Below are 22746 nucleotides of genomic sequence, written 5' to 3'. Positions count from 1 at the left end.
CGCCGCCATATAGCCTGAATGTCACTGAGTGCGGCGTAAAACGAAACTCACTCACTCACAACACGATTTCTGATTTCTCAATCACTTAAACCCTCCGTCTCCAATCACCCGTTCTGACCTATGTTGAGGATTAACACCCGAATATGACCCTCCGATCTCCCAAAATCATAAATCATAAGTCTTAACTTCGATCTCATATGTGCTATGTCACACCAGACACCCACCTACTCGTTCACAAACTTACCCCCCTACCTGAACGTCAATGGAGTTAAACTCTGACCTAGAGTAACCCACCTACACACTTTAACCCCACGGCCTGAAATGGCCCGCCTACAGGGTTATACCCTGACTCCAGGGACCCATCTAAAGAGTTTATCACCAACATCCAATGAACCATGTACATTGGTAACCTCCAACCACCAATGACCCACCTCTACAAAATCTTTCTTTCAGACCCAGCTCTGATGGTCATGGAGTACGTCAATGGCGGCGACCTTCTCACCTACTTAAGAAAACGTCGACCTGAGAAAACTACTGAGCAAACGCCAAAAGAGGAGTCCTTCGTGACCCCTAAAGATATGTTGTCCTTTGCCCTTCAGATAGCCCGGGGAATGGCGCATGTAGCTGCACAGAAGGTAAATCTCGTACACCTGCATATTCAGATAAATCAGGCAGTTATGTCCCCTTCTGCCCGGTAAACATTACTCAAAGTGTCAAACGTCCATGACCACCAGAGTATGCACGCTATTCCAGGAACATGGTATCTCTGATCTATCTCTGATATAAATCTGCCCTTGACGCATTCACTGACGAAGGTTATTTCTTAAATGACATAATCACACTGCACAGAATTCCTGCACGTTAATTCATGCTACCAGTTGTTTTCGCACACAGTTATATATTGAAATTAAACCAAACAATAATAGAACCGAGTTATGATATACAGATTTAGTTGGAATCTGACTTCGTATATTTTCTTACATACTCCACTTTGGGAAATCCATTTGGGATTTGTGCATCGTGAAAATATGTTTCTATCTGAACAGCCGGCAGGAAAAGTCTTATTCAGTGTTTTCATTCTGTGTTTAATTTCCAGTCAATGCCAAATTAAAACGTTGTCACCTTTTATAGGGATACTTATTTAACGACGTTATTCTTTTTAAATCCATCACGTGTTAAAGTTTGGTTTTCATATTATTTAGCATGTCTTTACGTTCATATTTCTGCACAGATAATTCACCGGGACGTAGCGGCGAGGAACGTTCTCATAGACCGGAAACACGTGTGTAAAGTCTCGGACTTCGGTCTCGCCCGAGACGTTGAAGGAGCTGATGTCTACGAGAGAACAAACAAGGTTGGTTGTTATCCTGTCGAAGCAATTAGAAAGTGGCATTAGAAGGCAAGATTGTAGGCACTGTAAAACTACAAACAGATGTTCGTGTACCACCGTGAATTCATCTTCAAAGATAAGATTCCACTTAACAGATATATATATAGGCTCTTCCTCGTGTCACTTACATTAAATATCATTAGCATTCACATTTGATTAAGTCTAAAACATCGACATGTATTTCTGCCTTTCTGTCTGCAGATTCTGTGTGATATGTTGACATGCCTTGCTATTTTTAATCTTCATTGACACTTACGGGTTGGAGACAATTTTCCCATTGATCCTGACGAAGCGGCCATGTATGATTGTCATAATTCGTATGGTACTAAATTGCATTGTGATCCAACAACGCATAATGTTGCTGAAAGGGACGGTAAGCTCACACGAGAAGTCACTCACCCACTCACCTTCTTGTTTACTCCCAAAGGGTCCGCTCCCGATCCGTTGGATGGCCCCCGAGAGTCTGCGAGATTCTGTTCACACGTCCAAGTCGGATGTATGGTCGTTTGGTGTTCTGCTGTGGGAGATCGTGACGCTAGGTAGGTAACCATCATCATCGTTGTCAACAACCTCATCATCATCAACCAGGCAAACAGATTTTTTGTATAAGTGCATCATGTTGCATAGAAGTATCACAGGTGGGTTCAGGGTGAAATAGGTCCTCACCAACCGTTGCTCGTGTTATTGACATCCACCTCTGGTTCGTCTGCAAAGCCTTGAGTATTTATATGCCATTGTCATAAAAATTACTGCGGCCACTACGTAAAGGATAATTATGCCATACAGGTGTTGATGGGTTTTCTTCTTGTCGTTGATTGGCAATATTCCAGATTAATGTCAGTATTGTAATAACCTACGATGGATAGTGATCATCTCCGTCTTTGCAGATCAATGAAATCTGACGACAAGATCCTTTTGTGCTTGTTCTTAAGATCCGAGTTAGATTTGGTCTTCAGCAACCAAGCCTAAGATCCCAAGGGATCAGGTGGTCATGCCAGCTGACGTAGTTGACACGTGTCATCGTATCCCAATAAATTATTGCTTAGATCGATGCTCATGCTTTTGATCACTGAATTGTCTGGTCCAGACTCGATTATTTACAGACCCTGCCATATAGCTGGAATATTGCTGAGTGCGACGGTAAGCAAACAACCAAATGAATTTTTCCAATGGCAGCGAGATAGACAATGATTTTGACACAATCGGTTGGACAGCCAGTAGCTGCCACAGAATACCCCCTATTAGCAGTAAAGATTTGAAAGCACATTTTCAATTAGACTCAAATGAAAGGGTGATATTTGGTGCTTCCCCAGATTCAGATACCAATAAGTAAGTATAAAAGTGTCTGGTCCAGAGTCGATTATTGTCAGACCGCCGCGGTGTAGCTGGAATATTGCTGAGTGCGGCGTTAAACAAAGAAAAAGAAAAAAGTATACCGGGCCCTGTGCTTATGTTTTGTCTATCATGTGTCTGCAGGGTCCAGCCCCTATCCAGGCATGTCAGGGCAACAGGTCATGACGTCAGTTCTCGAGGGCAAGAAGCTGGTTTGTCCGCCACAGTGCAACAAGGACCTGTGAGTATACATCTAATGTTGACCGGGCTCCAGAGTGTAAGACAGATAATGTCGTTAGGAAGTATTGAACGGACCTCAGTCCTGTGCATTGGAAGTAGTGTTGTTAGTATTCGTGAGTATTAGAAATTCAGAGTAGTTCCAGTCTTTATAGAAACCGCTTGTGTAGTTCAAACAACACAAAGACAAAGGTCTGATTAGTGAGAAAATTACTTGAGAGACATCATCATGTTATTCTGATCTGGAGTAGCCGTTATTAGGGAAGAACTATAAAGAAAGCTTTGAATAATGGCATGCTATTTGTGTGCGGTAGAGATAAACGTGAAATTGTATTGCATTTTGTCATTCCTGACATTAGGTACAGTTTGTCCCCAAGCCTTATATCGGAACTAAACGTCTTGTAAATAAGTGGGTTTTTTTCATCTTGCATTTTTTTTTATATTGTTGATTGTGGGGTGGCTGAGGTTTTAATTTAATAAATCACATTACTCTGGTTTTATCAGTAGAGAGTATTCACCTAAATTTCGAAGCCTGTGTATTTTTCTTGTCTGACAGGTATGCCTGTTTGTGTTTCGTTTCACTTTGCATCCATATAGTTGTACTTTTGTTGTTGCCAGATACGCCATCATGTCAAGGTGTTGGAATGACTCAGATACATCTCGACCGACCTTTGACATTCTATCACGCGACTTTGAAAGGATACTGGAAGATGAAGGCGACTACATCCAGCTGAATCAGATGGAGGAGGGCATCTACCAGGTGTTGGAGGGAGTACGGTCGGAGGAGAAGTTGTAGGGGACACAGACATTGATGAGGTTGACATGGATGTATTTAGGTCCTGGAAAGTGGTACGGCTGGAGGTGAAGTTGTAGGGGACACAGACATTGATGAGGTTGACATGGATGTATTTAGGTCCTGGAAAGTGGTACGACTGGAGGTGAAGTTGTAGGGGACACAGACATTGATGAGGTTGACATGGATGTATTTAGTTCCTGGAAAGTGGTACGACTGGTGGTGATTTTGCAGGCAACACACACACATTGAGGAGACAGACATTGGTGTAGTTAGGTCTTGGTAAGCGTACTCCTGGAGGTGAACTTGTGGAAGGTGCATGTCCAACCAAAGCATGTCTCAGGTACATTCAGAATGCCATAATGTTACCGTCATCTCGGATTGTTTGCTTACACTTTATTGTCATGACTTCGTTGACAACCCACCTCAACACATTTGTGTTATGTTCTTGGAGAGTTTGTGTTGTGTTGTAGGAGAGTTTGTGTTGTGTTGTAGGAGTGTTTGTGTTGACAGTATCGACCTGCATCACGATGCACTGTGAGCACACCTAAGTGTCAGGTAAATCACTACTTGCTGGCATGTGACGAATGTGTGACGAATTATTTCTCTTCAACACAGCGATTCAAGGAATAATTCTCAAATGATTTGATGAGAAATCCCTTTGCTTCGGACTATCTTGTGACTGACATTTGCAACAGTGATATTCCCCCTCCGCTAAATGTTCACAAGAAAGAGACAGTCTTATCAACGTTCTAAATGTTGAGAACGCTATATTTTAATGACATTTGAAAGGCCCTCAGGCCTTGATGTGAGTAAATGTGTCATTTTGCCGTTGCTAACAAACAAGCGTATAATTGATTTATATTTACTTCGGATCAAAGTCTGTTAATATTGAGTATCTTGTATAAAAATATTTGTGCATATAGAATATATTGAAATATTTTTTTTTAAACATTTGTTTCTGTGTTATCATTTGATGCAGCAACAGAACAGTCTGTTTTAGAAGCAGGAAGAGGTTCGTACTTTCCCAAGCATCCTTCCAAACATAATCTTCCCTGTGTCAGCACATTACCCGTAGGTTCATCAATGTTAAAAACGCCTAAAATCTACACACAGGCAATTCATTCTTGTAGGAGGCGAGTCATGTGACCAGATAGTCTGGCTCGCTGACTAAGTTGACACATGTCATCGTAGATACTAATGATGTCAAAACACTGAACTGCCTTCAATTATTTACAGACCATCACCATATAGCTGAAATATTGCCGGGGGTCACGTTAAACAACAAACAAACGTTCTGGGTCACGAAATAACATGTACCCCTCTCAGACGTACTATCTTCAATATCCTCACACAATGCCAGTCAAGAACTTGATATGGTTCATTTTGCAGGTGTGGGATTTCTTTCAATGTGAAGCAGAAAGGAGAAAACCATTATATGCTATAATAAATTCTTGATACAAGCTTCTTAAACTTTGGGTATATTTCCTAATAAGCTAAAAATGTTTACTTTGCTAAAACAGTGGTGAAAACAGGACTGTGGCATATTCAGGAGATGACACCGTTCGTCTCTGAAACCATTCTCTTCGAACATCAAGCAGAAACGTGAAGGACATGGACTTGCTTTACTAGATGAGATATAAGGATACATGCTTCCCACATAGACAGCAGTCAGTGGTTAACTCATGGTGGCAGAAAGTCAGTCACAGGGAAAGTTATCCCATAACTCTTGACATGAGGTGATGAAGAGTATGCCATTAATCAATAAACTCAATAAGAAAAGAATGTATCAAGTATTTGACGGACCTTGTGTCATGATATTTAGGATAGTACAGGTCTGACGTGTGTGATATGAACAGATGTAGATATATTGACAGAACGCCGCAAGGGTCTGTGAAGGTGTCATTAGAAGGTGCCCATCAGACATCGGGTTAGTTTCAAGTTGCTCGTCTTGATGTACAATGCTATGTTGAGTCATCACCTACTTATTTAAAGGACCTGCTATCGGTCTACCCCCCATCTAGAAACTAACGTTCTGCCCCGAAGGAGAAACTGGTTGTTCCATCAACATCAACAAAGGCTGGAGATCGTGCCTTCTCGGTTGTAGCTCCCTCCCTGTGGAACACGGTCCCCCTTGACATCAGGAACAGTGACTCTCTCCCAACTTTTACGAGAAAACTCAAAACATTTCTTTTCTCATCTAGTGATTGAACTGTAACGTGTAAAGCACCATTGAGCAGCTGCATATCGCTGGAAATAGGGGCTATACAAAGCAATTATTATTTATTTTATTTATTTGACGTCAAGCGTCCTGGTCTGGTTTGAAATTATGTTGAGGTTTCATTGAAAGAGACATTGGGCAGTAAAATCATATCGATAAATGACACATCTTGGCAATATTGGTAGTACAGTGCAGCCTGGTTATAATGTCACCCTGGATATAATGCCATGTTTTTGCCAGAACGGATTTCCTGTCTATATAATACCCTGGTCATAAAGCCAAACTGGATATAATGCCATATGTCAATGGTATTTGGAACAAAAAGTAATTTTTCCCTTGTTATAGTGCCAATTGCACTGGCTGTATGTAGCATACATACCTTAATTGGTTAAGTGACATGACTCAATTTAATTGACCAAACTCATTAAAGCTTTAAGTTTTGTAATCCCAGATAGGATAACACACGTGACAATCCACATCCTGCCACCTACAACAAGTCACCTACAGCCCCTAGATGCTGGGCAGGCGACATCACCTCAGTCACCTTGTTGATTGCATAGGGCCACTGCTAACTGTCCTACCTGGTTATAATGCCATATTTTCTCCTGGACAAACGGTGGCATTATAACCAGAGTATACTATGTAGTACTAGCAGCATGTATGTGTCATCCACTCAGCCTGCAGTGTACGACCACGTGACAGTCCGTGATTACCTCCCCTCACGAAAACTGAACACAAAAAGGCAGGGCAAAAGGCATGAAGAAATGATACAGTTCTATGTTTTCTTGATTAAAATCAGTTATTTTTATATATCTTTAAATTATTAGGGCATTGGTCATTTCTTACGGTTTTGGGGGTGGGAAGAGAGTTGTGGAATGAAACATGTTTAACATGTTTGTTAGACAAGACCGTTTATTTAGAATTCATATCAGTCGGAAGAGTACCAAGTTCAGTAATTGTTTAGAATATGTTTGTCTTGTGCGTGCACACCAAAAAACAAGAAAAGGTAAACAAAACACACACAAAAAAAACCAACCCAAAACAAAAAACAACAACTCATGATATCCAAGAAAGCCACGACACATGTCAGATGCATGTTCAAGCGGGACAAGATCAGGGGAACTTTAGCAAGGCTCCTCTGGGTAAGAACGTCAGTAACAATCCATTGCCAATGTGACCTTGTTTCACTGCTCAGCACATGGCACAATGAAGTTAGTGAAGGAATGACAAGTGGTCCCACAATCTCAGGCCTATACAGAATATCAGTGAAATTTCCATTCATATGGTTATGCTACATATTGTTGGGCAAAGTAAAACCAGAACACCATTGCAATCTACACGTTTTCCCCATTTTGACAGTTACCACAATATAACAACAATTTGTTCCTTCAGAGTTTCAGCTGCAATGTTCCACGAGCATCATGAAGACATTCTATCACATTACAACTTTACTGTCAGATTGACCTACACAGAAACATTTACACAGTATTATGTGTTCCTGTACTTGCTTGTAGTAGTATACATGTAAACTGTTGTGCATATCTGAATTGAAAACCGAATTAAACAAAAACTTCAACACCAGGGCTACCACATCTTTCATCCTTATTTTGCTAAATTAAGCGGCACAAACATTTAACGGAAAACAATATTTATTAACATTTTCAGAACTGACAACGTTTGGTTCACTTACAGTGTTCACTCAGTCAATAGCTGGTTTAATGAGGCAGTCTCACTGCCGCACTGATGCTTTGAAACAAGTTCATCCCATTCCCTTGAGATGTACTTGGTGCTGAGGAACCCTGTAGAACCGCTTGGGCTGTTGGTCTGATATAGGTATGTTGAGGTCCACCATAGGATGTACTTGGTGCTGAGGAACCCTGTAGAATAGCCTGGGCTGTTGGTCTGACAAAGGTATGTTGAAGTCCACCATAGGATGTATTTGGTGCTGAGGAACCAACAGCAGTAGGAGCCTGTACTGGCAGTCTGGCAGACATATAAATCTGGTGTAGGCTTGTATGGGAAGAATGAGGCAATGTGCCATTATGTTGAAGCCCTGGTTGTACCGGAGGCATGTTACTGTGAAAGTTGCCTCCCCTAACAACCTGATGTCTGTATGCGTAACCATTGTTCACACTGTGGCCAGGATAGGACTGGGTGTTGGTTCCACCATAGGGAGTCATATAGTGTCTGTGAGGAGGTGGAGTCATGGGTCGTACAGAAGGTGGAGGTAGGTTGGTGTTCTTGTAGCCTGAGTACCCCTGCTGACTTCCTTGTGTCTGGTGGGTGAAGGCGTGATCACAGGCCTGGGTGAACATGTGACCCACATCACTGTGCATAGTTTTGCTTGGTTCTGTCACTCTCACTGGCCTCTTCTTACGTTTGTATGGAACTAAATCAGCAGGAGATGGACCTCTCTTTATTGGGGGCTTGTCATCTGAAGCCCGTCCTACAGGCTGATTCTTCACAGATACTGGGAACAATGACACTGAGGATGATCCAACTGATAGCTGTAAATCATGTGAACAGGTCTGATTACTGACCAAAGTTCTCTGTATGCTATCATGTGCTGTGTTAGAAACCTGTACATCCTTTCCCCCTTGATATGGTCCCTCATCCTTGCTCCTGATTTCAACCCTACTGTTCACGTTGTCAAAGGCCAATGTTTCTGTCCTGCTGACACGTGGAGTGACCTTCACCGTCTCCGCTTCCTGCTCCCATTGATCAGCACTGCTTGTTCCGCCACCATCTGCAGCTGCAGATACAGGGAAACTGACCCCCGGCAGCTGTACAAAGGAAGATGAGACAGGTATCACCCTGGCAACGCTGTCATGGTATTGATGCCCAGTGTATGGATCAGCTTGTTCAACCAGTGGTGAGGAGATGAGCTGTATTCCTGTGGATGTGTTTGTTTCCGACTCTCTCTTCTTCCGTTTGTAGGGTATCACAGTTTCTGGTTGGCGTGGCAACTGAGAGGTGTCCGGTCTTGCCAGCATTGCCTTTCCACCAGTCCTCCTCTCGAACTGGATCCTGTAAGTCGACAGCATAGATGTTAGTCAGGGTAATGTGAGTGGATGTAGTATTTCTGTCAGAAAATGTAATTTTTAGAGTAAAATTGATATTTTATACTTATCCTGACTCATGCTCTTTTGCTTGTCTTCTTCTTCTTGCGAACATAGTGGAACACTTGTATCTCCTTATTTGAAGCTCCCTTCAAAATAAAATCACTAATTGGTACTCACCACGAGTTGCTCCCCTTTGCTTCCCCTGGCGGGAAAGGTGTCGCCACCCTCTGGCCATGTGCTCCACTCTCTCCTGATTTAGCGAGCCCAACACTTGAATTTACAGGGAAATCCAAAGTGTTATGTGGGGAGGATGGGAGGAAGCTAACCTCATGAGTCAGGATAAGTATAAAATATCAATTTTACTCTAAAATTACATATTTTCCTTATCCTGACTCATGCTCTTTTGCTTGTAGCATCCTCTACGGACGGAGGTGGGTACACATAATACTTTGGATTTATAATTAGTGATTTTGTATAGATATACTGTAATATCCCCTCACGGGAACTTCATGAAGGCTTAGATTTAGGATGTTTCCTGTATAAAGAAACCATAGGTTATATAAAGCCATTAAAGGGAATTACATTATGAATATATTGAACAATACATATAAATTATATATATATATATAGGTGACTCTGATAGAGGCACTGAAATTGACTATACCAAAGTATATGCTTAAGGTTGAATACTTAAGCTGAACATATATACATAGCCCTAAAACTCCGTGAGAGTTATAAGCTAGATGAGTATGTATAAAATACATATTAATCTTGTGAGGATAATATTTTAACGCCTCACGAGGGACTGTCAGTTGCTGGCGAGGACCAGTGGTCCGAATGGTGAATGCCAGAGACATCTTCTGTAGTGATGTCTCTCAGGTAGTGATTAGCAAATACCATGTTAGATTTCCAATAGCATCCTTCCATAATGCGTGTTCAAGGAACAGTTACCGTGTAGAGGCGAGGGTAGAGGCCAGTGCCCTGATCTCATGTGGATTTGATGCTGTTGGTGGGTTCAAGCCTGCTGCCTTGTAGGCACGGAGAATGACAGTCCTTATCCAAATAGATATTGTGGTCCGTGACACTTCTGTTTGATTCGTGGCGATAAGGGGATGAATAAACGTTTGAAAATCTTCTCCTTGTTTTGGATCGTCGTAAATAAACTTTGAGCGCTCTTACCGGACACAGTGATAGGTCTTGTGTATCTTCTGATCCGAGAATAGAGGATAGCGCCGGGATGTGGAATAATCTGTCTGGTTGACCTGGCAGTTGATTTTTTGCGATGAAATCCCATCTTAATCCGAGGTGCGCTGTGTTATGATTGTCATCAAACTGTATCCTCTCGTAATCCAGAGCGTGAATTTCAGACATTCTTGCTGTGGCTAGCGATAGCAGAAACAGTGTTTTCTGTGAGAGAAATTCAAAGTTTGTCGATTCCAAAGGTTCATAGACCTCACTCGTGAGGTGTTGTAACACTACATTCAGATCCCAAGCTGGGGCGTGGAACTTCCGCTTTTGGTCCTCCAATCGGAAAGCTCGTAGTAAGGCCAGTAACTCTGGAGATCTTGTCAATTTGACACCCGTTCTCATGGTGATTACAGAACTAAGCGCGGCAAGATATGTTGATATCGTTGAACCTTTTAAATGTTTGTTTTGGCGTAGGTAACACAAATAGTCTGCCACTTGAGGTTGTGAAGCCTCTCTTGCTGTAAACCCTTTCTTTGTTGCATAATTTTCGAAACTGTGCCACTTGTCGTCGCATTGTACAAGTTACGAGTTGAGTAACGTAAGGCAAGCGTGACTGCTTTTGCCGCCCTGGCAGAATATCCTCTCTTGTTTAAACACATTTGTATACAGTCCATACGTGTAGTTGGAACATTGCTGGGTTTCCGTGCACTTGTTTGGTGTGAGGATGAATTAACAGGTTTGCGCGGCTTGGGTAGCTCCAGTGTTGGTTGACCGATTTCTTGAATTAGTATGGGAAACCACGCTCTGGCCGGCCAGTAGGGCCGACCAAAGTGAGTTGTAGGCTCTGTGTTTGTCTGATTTTCTGTAATACTTGAGGTATTATTGCTGGCGGCGGAACGCTGCGACGCATTGAGGCCTTCCCATGAAAGACTTAGAGCGTCCGTTGCCCAAGCTTGGGGGTCTGGGACTGGTGACACGAATGTCGGTAGCTGATTGTTGAATCGCGTGGCGAATAGGTCTATTAAGCGCGCTCCTAATTGCTTGATTATCTGTGCAAAATTTCCCTGTTGATCATCCACTCTGTCGTTGATGGTGGTATGAGGCCGAGAGAGAGCCGCCTGCTGCTAGTATATTTCTGGCTCCGGAATGCACTGCTCTGACATGTAGATTTAGATCTTGTATTAAATCGAACAGTTGAAAGCTTAGGTTCAAAAGGTTCATCGATCTCGTTGAGCCTTGCTTGTTTATGTAGAACGCCACTGTCGAATTGTCTGTATGGATCATTAGGGCGCATTTTGTAGAAATGTGCTCCAATGTAGAATGGCGTTGATTACAGCTTTCATTTCTAGACTGTTTATATGGAGTTTGCATTCTTGCTGATTCCATAACCCTGATATCGTGTGGTTGGTGAGATGAGCTCCCCAACCTTGGAGTGACGCTGCGATCTACATACAGATGGGTTTTGTATTCCTGCTCTGCTAAACAAATCCCTTCGCAGACATTCGATTTCTTGGTCCACCATAGTAGATGCGGTCTGAGATGTTTCGGTAGACTGAATGGTTGTACATCGTTGAGATGTGCGTTGATGAGGACCTGTAGGGGACGTAACTGTAATCTGCCTGTGACAGTCATGTCTTGGGCTGATGTGAGAAGACCTAGTAGGCTCTGCCATTGTCGCAGTGGTAACGGAGAGAGTAGAGCTGGTGGAATGGTCTGCTGTATCTTGAGCCAACGGTCTTCTGGTACCAAAATACGGTTGCGATTTGTGATGAATCGAATACCTAGGAACTGCAGGTCTTGCGATGGTACTAGGTCCGACTTGCGTAAGTTTACTAACCAACCTGGTTCGACGTTTGCTTGATCTATTACTTCTATGGCCTGTTTGGATAGGAGTGATGAAACAGCCTCTCTTATCTTTGGTAGTTGTTGCGCTTGTAAATCGAACTTGGGGGGTTTGATTGTCAGCGGAGGCTTGGCCTGTAAAGGGATACGAAATCCGTGTTGAAGAATGTTGGAGACGTAAAGGTCTTGCAATATTCCCCAGTTTTCCCAGTGTAGTTGGAGGCGTCCACCCACTTGAGCTGGCTGTACTGGAACGGCTGGGGGTGGAAGACTCCAGTCGTTCCGAACCTGTGTTTCAGCGTCTATAATTGCGGGAACCTCTGGGTGTCCTGCCTCTTCCTGATCCTCCTCTATAGTTGCCGTATGGGCGCAATTTAAAAGAATCTTTACCTCTAGAGCTGGCTATCTTCCTGTCTCTTGCTCTTTGTAGGCCCGTGAACTTAGATCTGCCTGAGTATCTCTGTGAAGTCTGACGAATGACGCTTGGCTAGTGTGTCCATCGATCTAATCATAAGGACTTCCCTGGAATCCTTAGAGACTTCCTTGGCGACTTTGTCGATTTCTCCGTCAAAGATGGATGTTGTCGACCACGGGCTGTATAAAGTGGGCTGTAAAGTTCTCCCCAATTACAGGAGGCGAGGAGGCCTTGACGACGCGAGCTAAGGTCAGTGCTGCTGAAACAGATGTAAGATGATCCGTTAAAAACTGCTGATCTTTCTTTTGCATAAGTAAGGCAGAATAAATCATTCTATCATCTTCCGGCCGTCGGGAATCCCGAATCTAGTAATAAGAGTCTCATTGATCGCCCTAGATCTATTTAACCCAAAGAACATACGCCTCGTCATGGTTTCTATATGAGCCAACTTGCGATCATCCATCTTGTAAATCTTGTTCTTTACATCGCTGATGATCTTATAGTTCTCATCGATGTCCTGGGCCTTGTAGAAGGAGTCCATGTTATCGTGGAGAACTTCTTGGCTTGAAAGTTGGGCAGATGTGGTATCTGAACTTTCGTAAGCTTTCTGGAAAGCTGCATCTAGATTCTGTGGCACTGCCTAATCCAGGTCGATCGGGGTAGAGTGATTGCATCTGGATCATCTTCCTTCATCAAATACGTCTGCTGTATTGCCACTTTTAGATGGTGATGTGAGATCTAGGTTATTGACCATCCAATACCGTGTATCTCTGCATCAGAAAATATGATTCCTCCATCATCCTCAAAACCATCATCATTAACAATTTGTAGATGCTCTTCGACCGCGCGTGTAGCTGTCTGTATATCTGATGAGGTTTGTGGCGATCTAGTTGACTTGTCGCCGCGCTCTATGTGGAGATCTGACGGGTGATCGACCTGGTGATGAACGAAGGGAGATCGTCTATGGGATGATCTTCTCGAGACTTGTGAGGTGAATGTTGATAGCTTCGAAGCTCTTGACAGTCCCTCGATGTTCTTCTAGATGATGAAGATCTGGAATCATATGTCCTTCGCGAATGCCTTCGCGAAGCTTCATTTGGCGTCGGTCCGGGATCGATGATATGACCTTCGCGAAGGCTTCCGTGATGTCTGATGGTCTGAGTCCATATCTAGAGATGAAATCGAAGATGGTGATGATCTCTCCCGCCAGCGAAGGCCTTCGCCGAAGGCTGTACATCTAGGTCCTTCGTCAAGGTGGTGCGGGACTTCCTTCGCGAAGGTGACATCGTCTTCGGCTGCTACGTTGGCGGGGGTGCCTCTGGGGTGCTGTTCACGTTGGAGCCTTCGTTGGCTCGGACCCTGCTTGCGCGGTTTGTAGTGGTCCTCCATGATGTTCATAATCTGCCGCGATCATGTCTTCTGGGATGATCTGTGGCGAAGTCGTCGGCGCCTTTTCTGCGATGGGGTTCACATCAATGACGTCTGACGCCGGTGTAGAGGCATCAGGCTGCATGGTGATCTCTGCAGAAGTCACAGTCGCTGACACCGGTCGCTTCTTCTGCCGTAAGTCGGGGATGATTATCGGCTGATCATCGTAGAGGCCCAATTCTGCTGCTGGAACGATCTCGGCTGAGAAAGTTCTTGCTGTCTTCGTGATTTCCTTTGGAAGTCTGCGCTGCCCTGGGTGTCCTCAATCTGCGTTGAGGCGACGATGAGGCCCTCTTAGACTTGGTCTGCAATGACGAGATGTCTGGGGAGGCCGGTCGTTTCTTCGAGGTAACGGACTGCGTCCCATCGCCTCTGCCGCAGGGGTCTCTAGCAGAACACCAGACGGAGAGGGTCGATCGCTAGCAGCTGACTGGATGGAATATCTGGACTCTCTGCCATGTTTTGCCCTTGTTTGCGTGATCTATCTGCAGCACGCGTCTTAAGACGCAAAAGGTGATATTTATTAAATGCAGAATGAGATAAATTAATGCAGTAACTGCAACGCGGAATTAAACGCCTACACGGCGTAGAACAACTAGGGCATATTACATGTGGATCGGAGGCAGAGAAACGTAATCTACAAATCGTACAGATTTTCATCAACGTAAAGCTAACTGAACAATCACGAATACACGTGAATAAACAGTAGAAATACGATAATTAATCAATACAAATAGTAAAGGATACTAGCTATACCTCTATAGTAACCTATGAGAGGTAAAAACTAAGAGATTATCAAAGGATATGGTGTGTAAGGAGACACAAGGCGCTCTCACATCCTGCTCACTGGGCGAAGAAGGAGAGAGTGAAGCACATGGCCAGAGGGTGGCGACACCTTTCCCGCCAGGGGAAGCAAAGGGGAGCAACTCGTGGTGAGTACCAATTAGTGATTTTATTTTGAAGGGAGCTTCAAATAAGGAGATACAAGTGTTCCACTATGTTCGCAAGAAGAAGAAGACAAGCAAAAGAGCATGAGTCAGGATAAGGAAAAATTATTACAGCCATTTCATGATGTGGTTAAATGTGCTCTACATGTTGTGTTCACCAGTATTGGGTGAGTGAGTGAGTTTGGTTTTATGCCGCTTTTAGCAATATTTCAGCAATATCACAGCGGGGAACACCAGAAATAGTCTTCCCACATTGTACCCTTGTGAGGAATCGACCTGGGTCTTAAACTTGACAAGTGAACGCTTTAACCATTAGGCTACCCCACCGGTATTAAAGTTGGATAGCAACATGCTATGGTGTGTGTGTTTGTGCATGCTGCTACTGGTCCAAGCTACATCCAGTTTTATAATACCAGCTTACAGAGATACCACAGTTTAACACAGAAACCACACTCAGGCAACTATCCTGACTCCTGGCCCACTAGTCCTTGTTTGAAGTGCCATCTCTAAACATGTGTTGGTATAAAACCACCTCCCACCTTCAGCTTTCCTATTTAACTGCCTGAGATTTTCGCGGCTGTCGGTAGTCAAAGAGCGGCTTGGAGCATGAGCAGTGTTTGGATACACAGGACACACAGTCAGCTTAGACACAAACATGATTGTCACATTCCTCATTGTTACTGACTCTTACTACAATACAGTGTGCTACAGACCTAAAGTGGCTTTCTACTTTGCTATGTTGTGTACAGCAAAAATTAAGAATAACACTACTATCTATTTTATGCCTTTGGTCATTTCAACAAAGTCACAGCTGTCTGCACATTAGAATGAACCTTCAGTAACCCATGCTTGTCGTAAGAGGCGACTAACGGGATCGGGTGGTCAGGCTCGCTGACTTGGTTGACACATTATCAGTTCCCAATTGCGCAGATCGATGCTCATGCTGTTGCTCACTGGATTGTCTGGTTCAGACTCGTTTATTTACAGACTGCCGCCATATAGCTGGAATATTGCTGGGTGCTGCGTAAAACTAAACTCACTCACTCACTGTCTGCACATAATTGAGGGGGGAGGCAATCAATGACTGAAATTATCTGCCTCAGATCCCACGCCTAGTTAACCGAGGACTCCTTCTACCCTGGAATCCACTTGAGGAACAAAGGTGAATAAAGTTGACGTATGGTTAGTGTGATGGTGAATTACTTAGAGTTGAGTCGTCTCCCCTGGTGCCAGACACCTCCAAAGGATGGCAGCCATGATGCAGATGTCTGCGACTTGTGATCAAACTTGGCACCGACACGGTTAGCTGGCAACTTCTTTTTCTTTTCTCTCTCCACTGAGGAAGAACACAGCATAATTGAAACACTACAAACAGGACACTATCAAAAGTAAGTTACATTATACCAGAGTTGAAACAGATTTATGTATTTAAACAGTTGGTTATGGAGTACAGTGGGCAGCTGGTGGTTCACCATGCTTTTTCCAGTTCTCCAGCAACATGTTCAGGACCCACAAGAATCAGGTGCATGTGTATATGCTATGTGCAGAGTCCAACACAGGCCTTTGGTGTGTCGTGAAAATGCTTCAAAAGTGTATTACCAACACCAATACATAAATTAAATACATCAAATGTCTGAATAAAGTCTGTGTTAGAGTTAGAGATCAGACTACCCAGAAAAACACCTAACTGGCCTTATTAACATATCACTACCCAACTAACTTATCCTCTCTGGAATCATTTTAGATGTGTATCACACAACTGTCAACACAGGATCTAGTGCTGATCCACCGCAGTACCCAACCTCCTGGCAGGCAAATCACCAACCTATCCCCACTTGAATGTTACTCTTCCTTGTATCCTCCCTATAAGTGCCCATCACACAGACAGGACCTAATACTTACAGTGTTTATTGTACTCTGGCAGTGATGGCCCTATCTCCCCAGACTCGATCAGTGCCCATCACACAGACAGGACCTAATACTTACAGTGTTTATTGTACTCTGGCACTGATGGCCCTATCTCCCCAGACCCAGTATCCTCATCTTCCTCCATCATCCAGGGGGCCGTGGCACCAGTGAACACATTGCCCTCCCCTTCCTTTCTATCCTCCACCTCTGAAAGCTGAGGAAAAAACAGTCTCAGCTTTTAAATGCAACAATTATTGCTTAATTCACTTTAAAAGCAGAACAAAGGCATTATTTTGGAGGCCCAAAGCATACATGAACCGTTCCACCTTGCCAACAATCAACGTGTCCTTCTGTTCATCAGGAGGAAACACTGTCAGATGAGGCTGTAATGTTGGTTTTCAGCAAAATGAAGGCAGCCACTAAACAAATCTTGACCAGACAATCGAGTCGTTAATATTGTGACTGACTGAGTTTGGTTTTACGCCGCTTTTAGAAATAAATCCAGCAATATCACGGCACGGGATACCAGAAATGGGCTTCACTCATTGTACCCATGTTGGGATTCGAGCCAACGCTTTAACCACTAGACTACCCCATCGCCCCTTAATATTGTGAACAAGGTTGACAGGGTGCAATGATTGGCAATCAACCCAAATTGTCACCAGGCATGACCACTCAATGATCTGGAGCTATTCTAACACAGAACTCCCCATGTCTGAGGTCACTCCTAACAACTCCACAGCCATGCAGTCAGGCCATGTATAACAACAGGCTAAGTACAAAGTCACAGAGATGACCAACTGATTCACACTGGTTGCATTTTTAAAAAAGCAGTATTCCAGGTGTTTGATGGGTGACTGAGTGAGTATGTTTTACACCGTTTCAAGCAATATTCCAGCAATATCTCGGCAGGTGACACCAGAAATGGGCTTCACACATTGTGTCCATGTGGGCAATCGAACCCGGGCCTTCAGTGTGTCGAGCGGACGCTTTAACCATCAGGCTACCCCACCACCCAGCTATCTGATGGAGGACTGTAAATAAGACCAGATGAGGCAGTGCTCGATACTGTGAGCAAAGTCTCCATGTTCTTGGGGTACAATGACATGCAGTGAGCTAAGTCAGAGACCACCTGGTCCAGGGATGCCAACCTTTACAAATGGACAAGAGGAGTGGCAACGTAAACAACACAATCGATAAATTAGATGTTAGGATTATTTTTAAAAACATTTTGAATAATTTATCAGAGTTTTTGGACATCAAATCGGAGAACAGTTTTTCCTTGGAAAAATCGGAGTAACTCCGCCGGAATCGGAGAAGTTGGCATCTCTGCTGGTCCATTACAGCACCCCGTACACACACATAGACTGCAGTGGACCAAATCTAACACCAGATTCCCTACACGGTTACAACAAGCATGCGATACTGTGCACCCAGTCTCACCTGGAATTTCCACAACACCTCCTGAAGACCTACCTTATCGCTGTGAGCAACGATGGATGTCAAGCCAACTGCCTCAGCTGAAACTGTCTTCTTTCCTGGAACGCCAACAGCATGACTGTTGCCATGGCTACTGGACATTCTGGGAGTCACATTACCAGGAACTGAATGCTGGGATATCTGCTTTGTAGATGTCTAAAGAATTCAGGAAACTTCTAACAAAATAGTCACTTGCAATACATGGCAATACAAAACAGCCTTCTAAATTCACACTCTGCTGCTAAGATAAGATTTTCTGCTAAGACAAGACTACTATATGTCATAATAAGCTTACTTCAAAATATTTATCACAGAACTGCTTAAACATTGAAGAAGCCTCATATATCAAGCAATTTCTTCATATTTGATTTCATGCCCTTGTTCAAATTAATAATCTGCTCTTGAGTTCATTTTTTATACTGAAGCAATCCTGTGGACACAAAGTTGTTAAACAGTACATTTCTCACAGCCTCTGACACACAACCCCTCTGATGAGGACTTTCAATCAGATGGATACATTCAGGTTATCTCCCTTGTCAGGAGATGTACCGGTAGAGTAATCTCCCTTGTTCACACACCTGGGTCCAAGGCGCCTGCATCCTAACACTTGGTCTGTTGGTCACCTGGTTTCTCTGGGCAACCTGACTTCGTATCTTGCTCGCAATCTGGAACAGACAAATCACATGTACCTGAATACATTCATCTAACACACACGAAATCACATACGTAAACCTTTTGTTCAGCTGCAAAATTTGAATTAAATTGGAAAACCTACTCTACTGAAAATGAGTCCCGAATATTTTTATTAACACTAACAACAGTAAAGAGATCTAAGATGCTGGATAATTGCAGATTTATTTCACAAAATACCAACGAAACTGAATCAGAAAACTTGTATAAGTGCCTAGGTCCAGTACACAGTATACCTTCAGCCCCGGTCGAGTACATAGTATCAGGGGTGGAAATAACCCCTTGCCCGACGTCCGAGTCCAGTGTTTTTTCTGTCAGGCAAGCAAATTTGTATATCACACTGTACTGGTGTCCAGTTGACTTTCCAATGTTAATTATGTTGTTTATTTAAAAAATCAGCAAGAAAACGGTCGGTACACTGGAAAAGGTATCAGGGCAAGTGACATTACATGTGCCACTATACCGGAGTACACTATCAATTTTAAAGTTATTTCCACCCCTGAGTATGACGTAAGCCCTGGTTGCCCGTACCTGTGTCAGCTGTGTCTTCACCCTCTGTCTGTACACAGTCACCGCTGTGTCCGCCTTGTTGCTGAACCTGCAACATGAGGGTTCATTACTACCTAATACAATAACATGTGTAACAGCATACAGAGATGATAGCAATAACTGAAGCTTTAAAGTCATAAAGATGGCTTAATTTCATGTAAACTTAACACTACCATGATCCACACATTCATAAAACTCTGAAATGTTTTTTAGAAAGACAGTGTGGTGTTTTGAGATCTAAACATTGTTGTAGTTGTACTGTACATCACCAAAGTTTGATTGATATAACGACAAGATTTTGTCTTCAGAACATCTAATCAGAGACCTGTATACCAGTGTAATCTCATTGGTTAGCACAGTCTTGCTGTAGAATACTTCGTGTCACTGATGCATAAAAGTTTTCTGTATATTTGATAGTTTGGGGAGAACAAGTGCAACAGCATAATTCAAGGGTTCAAACACGGAATGGCTGGCATCTGTGCATACAGTGGTTGGTGAAAGTCCACACTCATCCAAGACAGTGCTAAGTCTAACAAATAACAGTGCATAATCATATACATCATCCTGAAGGCTGCCAATTGTCAAGCCCAATGAATGATTGAAGTAAGTGTCAGCCCTAAGACTTTTCCCTGTTTTGTCACCTTTCCTTGCTTAACATTGGATTATAATAAAAACGAAGAACTGATAAGAAAAGTGAAACTGTTTGCGACCAAGTAATATTTCATAAACTGCTACACAGAACTTACCTCTCTGCATCTTCTTTACTGAGGATATATTTAGCTTTCTTTTTCTTATCAATGATATTCTTCCAGAAAAATTCACCAGTCTTCTTTGCGTGATCATCACTGTAACACAAAACACAACAATGTAACCATGATATATATAACCAAAATATCTCCACTGTAACAATGCAACTTAGAACTGTATCAAAACACAATGCTGCAGGTATTGCTTTATATCAGACTGATCTGGTAAACAGCTCACCTTGCTAAGTGCAGTATAAGTCCTCCATGTTTGACCGTACAGTCAGGCTCCACCCTGTGTTTGCTGATCTCCAACTCACAGAAGTAACACCAGAACATTGCTCCGTTCTCCCACCCCAGAGCCTCAACACCTGGGTTGTCAATACACATACGCCCATCCTGTATCTGAAACATCAGATAAACCCAGTTGGACATATACAGGTTACAGCGTGAGACCTTTCTAAGGCCATAAGGAGACACAGAAAATATAAGTACTTGGTTTAACATGATGTTGGTCAAATGTGGGAACCACCATCAAGAGTTGGTCAAATGTGGGAACCACCATCAAAGGGAAGTAATTCCTAGTTACATTGCTATACTGGAAATGTTTTGCTTTGGAGATTCATAAACACATGTTCACATTGCAAAGTAGTTTTTAGGTATTAGTTTCCTGTACAATCATCACATATTGACAGGTTTTTCAGAAAGTAGGGCCTTTTCAAGGCAAACTAGTGACCTGTACTCTATTGTTTGCTGAATGTCAAAGTAAAGTGTGAATATTATGTACATGCTCCCGTAAATACACAAACATGAGCAGTGTTCCCCAATTAATGGCCATCTGGAGTAGGTTTCTTAAACAGTAATTGAATCTCAGTACCATCTATTCTGACAGCAAGGATCACCTAATTATGAACGTAATGCCAGAAAGGGCTTTTGATTCCAAAGGGGTACCTATTACAAATGGTCGGAAAATGGTCTTCCAAGGAAAGTGGACCCAAGGGGGAAAGGATTGAGTTCAGTTCCCTACCTTAACACTTAGAATCAATGGGACACCTGGGATCAGTGAAGCGAGAACCACACGGTGACCCACGACAGAGAGGCCCGGGTTAAGAATTGGGTTGACGATCAGTTGTATCAACACGTAATCATGCAATCATCAATTAAACACTAATCATTGATTTAATTCTTAATGTTTGATTAGTTAATGAAATGTTTAAATATGGTTGTATAAACCCTTATTTAAACACCCATTAACTAAATATGCCTCTAATAAAGGTCCCTTCATTAAACCATGATTAACTAAGGGGAATCCCCAAATTATTATCCATGATGCATTGCAGGTAAACACTCATACTTGTATTCCCACACTCAGTGCTCTAGATGTCGCTGTCATAGGACGTAGACTGTTGCCAGTCAACCCACAGATGTACTGTATCACTTCAACACTGAAACAGTACCTCGCTCTGATGTCTCTGTTGCTCATATTTTCCAAGTGGGCTAGAATGCACTTTGCCGGGCGCAGCCCTCGTTGTTCGCTGTGGGGTTAGGGACCCTTTCCGATTCTTATTTAGGGTTTGACTTTACCTTACGACAGTATGATCCTATTATATCCAGTTGAAACGCATTTCGATCCATCCTGTACTCGTCAGTACAGTCCAAGAAATAATAACACGAAAAAAAATTAATGGGAAGGGTGTGTTACAGTGGGGCGGAAGTGCGAGAAATGTAAACAAACCATTGCGTGCTTCCGCCTCACTTCTGTGCAAATGACCCGTTAAACGAGCCCTCATTAACTGTGATCGTGCTCATGGTCCCGAGGTAGAGCGTTCGCCAATTACGTCACTAATTAACCAAGTCAGTAATCCGGCAAAGCGCGTTCGAGCCCCACATCGCTTATTAATCTGAAAAGGTGCGGCCGGGAAAGTGCAGTACTCCCTCCAAGTGATTAATCCGTTCACGAAAATGTTTCTCTTTTCTCCGACGTCCAAGTTCATGGAACATTATGTCATCTGCCATGTTGATACGAGTTAATGATACCCCCAAACCTTCATTAGCTTAATGATGGATTAATGATGGGATTCCTTTATTAAGGGTTTCATGCAAGTGAAGATAATCAATGATTAACTAATCATAGTTTAATTAACGATTAAAGCTTTATTAAAGTTTGATACAAATGGGTCCTGAGAGTTGTATGAATAAAATATTTTGCGAAAAGCGTCAGTATAGCGACATGCCCAGTTCTGACTGTGTGACAGTGTGTCAGTGGCAACATATCTCAGTTCTAACACCATGTTCTCGTAATTACCTTCTTCTCAAACTTCTTGAGTATGTTTTGCAATATTTCTTGATGTCTTTTAGAGTAGACGTGCTTCTTCCGCTTTGTGTGGCTTATTTTACAGAGGTTACAGTAGTCAAACTGCATAAACGACGTCGATTCAGTTGCCATTATCGCTTTACACATTACTTCCTTAGAGAGTTACTTCCCTTATTGTATCATTTTATCAGATATCTAACGAGAAATC

General features: G+C 42.9%; 2 protein-coding genes across 3 annotated transcripts in view; one reads left to right on the top strand and one right to left on the bottom strand.

Annotated features, from left to right (window-relative positions):
• Positions 1 to 4698, top strand: part of LOC124286101 (fibroblast growth factor receptor 3-like) — a 38486-nt gene extending 33788 nt beyond the window's left edge. Inside the window, exons 19-23 of the mRNA XM_046722432.1 lie at positions 454 to 635; positions 1232 to 1354; positions 1818 to 1929; positions 2867 to 2963; positions 3578 to 4698. Of these exons, the coding sequence (XP_046578388.1) occupies positions 454 to 635; positions 1232 to 1354; positions 1818 to 1929; positions 2867 to 2963; positions 3578 to 3755 (692 nt within the window). The 3' untranslated portion in view covers positions 3756 to 4698. The remainder of the gene's footprint in view (positions 1 to 453; positions 636 to 1231; positions 1355 to 1817; positions 1930 to 2866; positions 2964 to 3577) is intronic.
• Positions 4699 to 7604: 2906 nt separating this feature from the next.
• LOC124286122 lies at positions 7605 to 22701 on the bottom strand. Of its 2 annotated transcripts, XM_046722464.1 has the most exons (10): positions 22530 to 22701; positions 20466 to 20629; positions 20228 to 20326; positions 19464 to 19530; positions 18821 to 18907; positions 18240 to 18398; positions 16842 to 16977; positions 16059 to 16191; positions 7831 to 9000; positions 7605 to 7752 (listed from the first exon to the last, which is right to left on the bottom strand). In XM_046722464.1, the coding sequence occupies exons 1-10, from the start codon at positions 22683 to 22685 to the stop codon at positions 7689 to 7691; spliced, it is 2235 nt and encodes a 744-aa protein (XP_046578420.1). In that variant the 5' UTR covers positions 22686 to 22701; the 3' UTR covers positions 7605 to 7688. The 2 variants fall into 2 exon arrangements, with proteins under 2 accessions (XP_046578420.1, XP_046578419.1); XM_046722463.1 differs by having other exon boundaries at positions 7605 to 9000; positions 22530 to 22700.
• Between the last annotated feature and the right edge of the window lie 45 nt (positions 22702 to 22746).

This window comes from Haliotis rubra, unplaced genomic scaffold (genome assembly GCF_003918875.1).
Source record: "Haliotis rubra isolate DU_JTF1 unplaced genomic scaffold, ASM391887v1 Scf376, whole genome shotgun sequence".
NCBI lineage: Eukaryota > Metazoa > Mollusca > Gastropoda > Lepetellida > Haliotidae > Haliotis > Haliotis rubra.
Note: the sequence above shows the minus strand (reverse complement) of the source record. Positions and strands in the feature narration are given on the sequence as shown.

Coding starts and splice junctions, on each gene's coding strand:
- LOC124286122 (XM_046722463.1), bottom strand. CDS start 22,685: ATGTGTAAAGCGATAATGGCAACTGAATCGACGTCGTTTATGCAGTTT. Junction 20,630..22,529: donor TCAAGAAGTTTGAGAAGAAG/GTAATTACGAGA, acceptor CTGATGTTTCAG/ATACAGGATGGGCGTATGTG. Junction 18,908..19,463: donor TGAAGACACAGCTGACACAG/GTACGGGCAACC, acceptor TGTCTGTTCCAG/ATTGCGAGCAAGATACGAAG.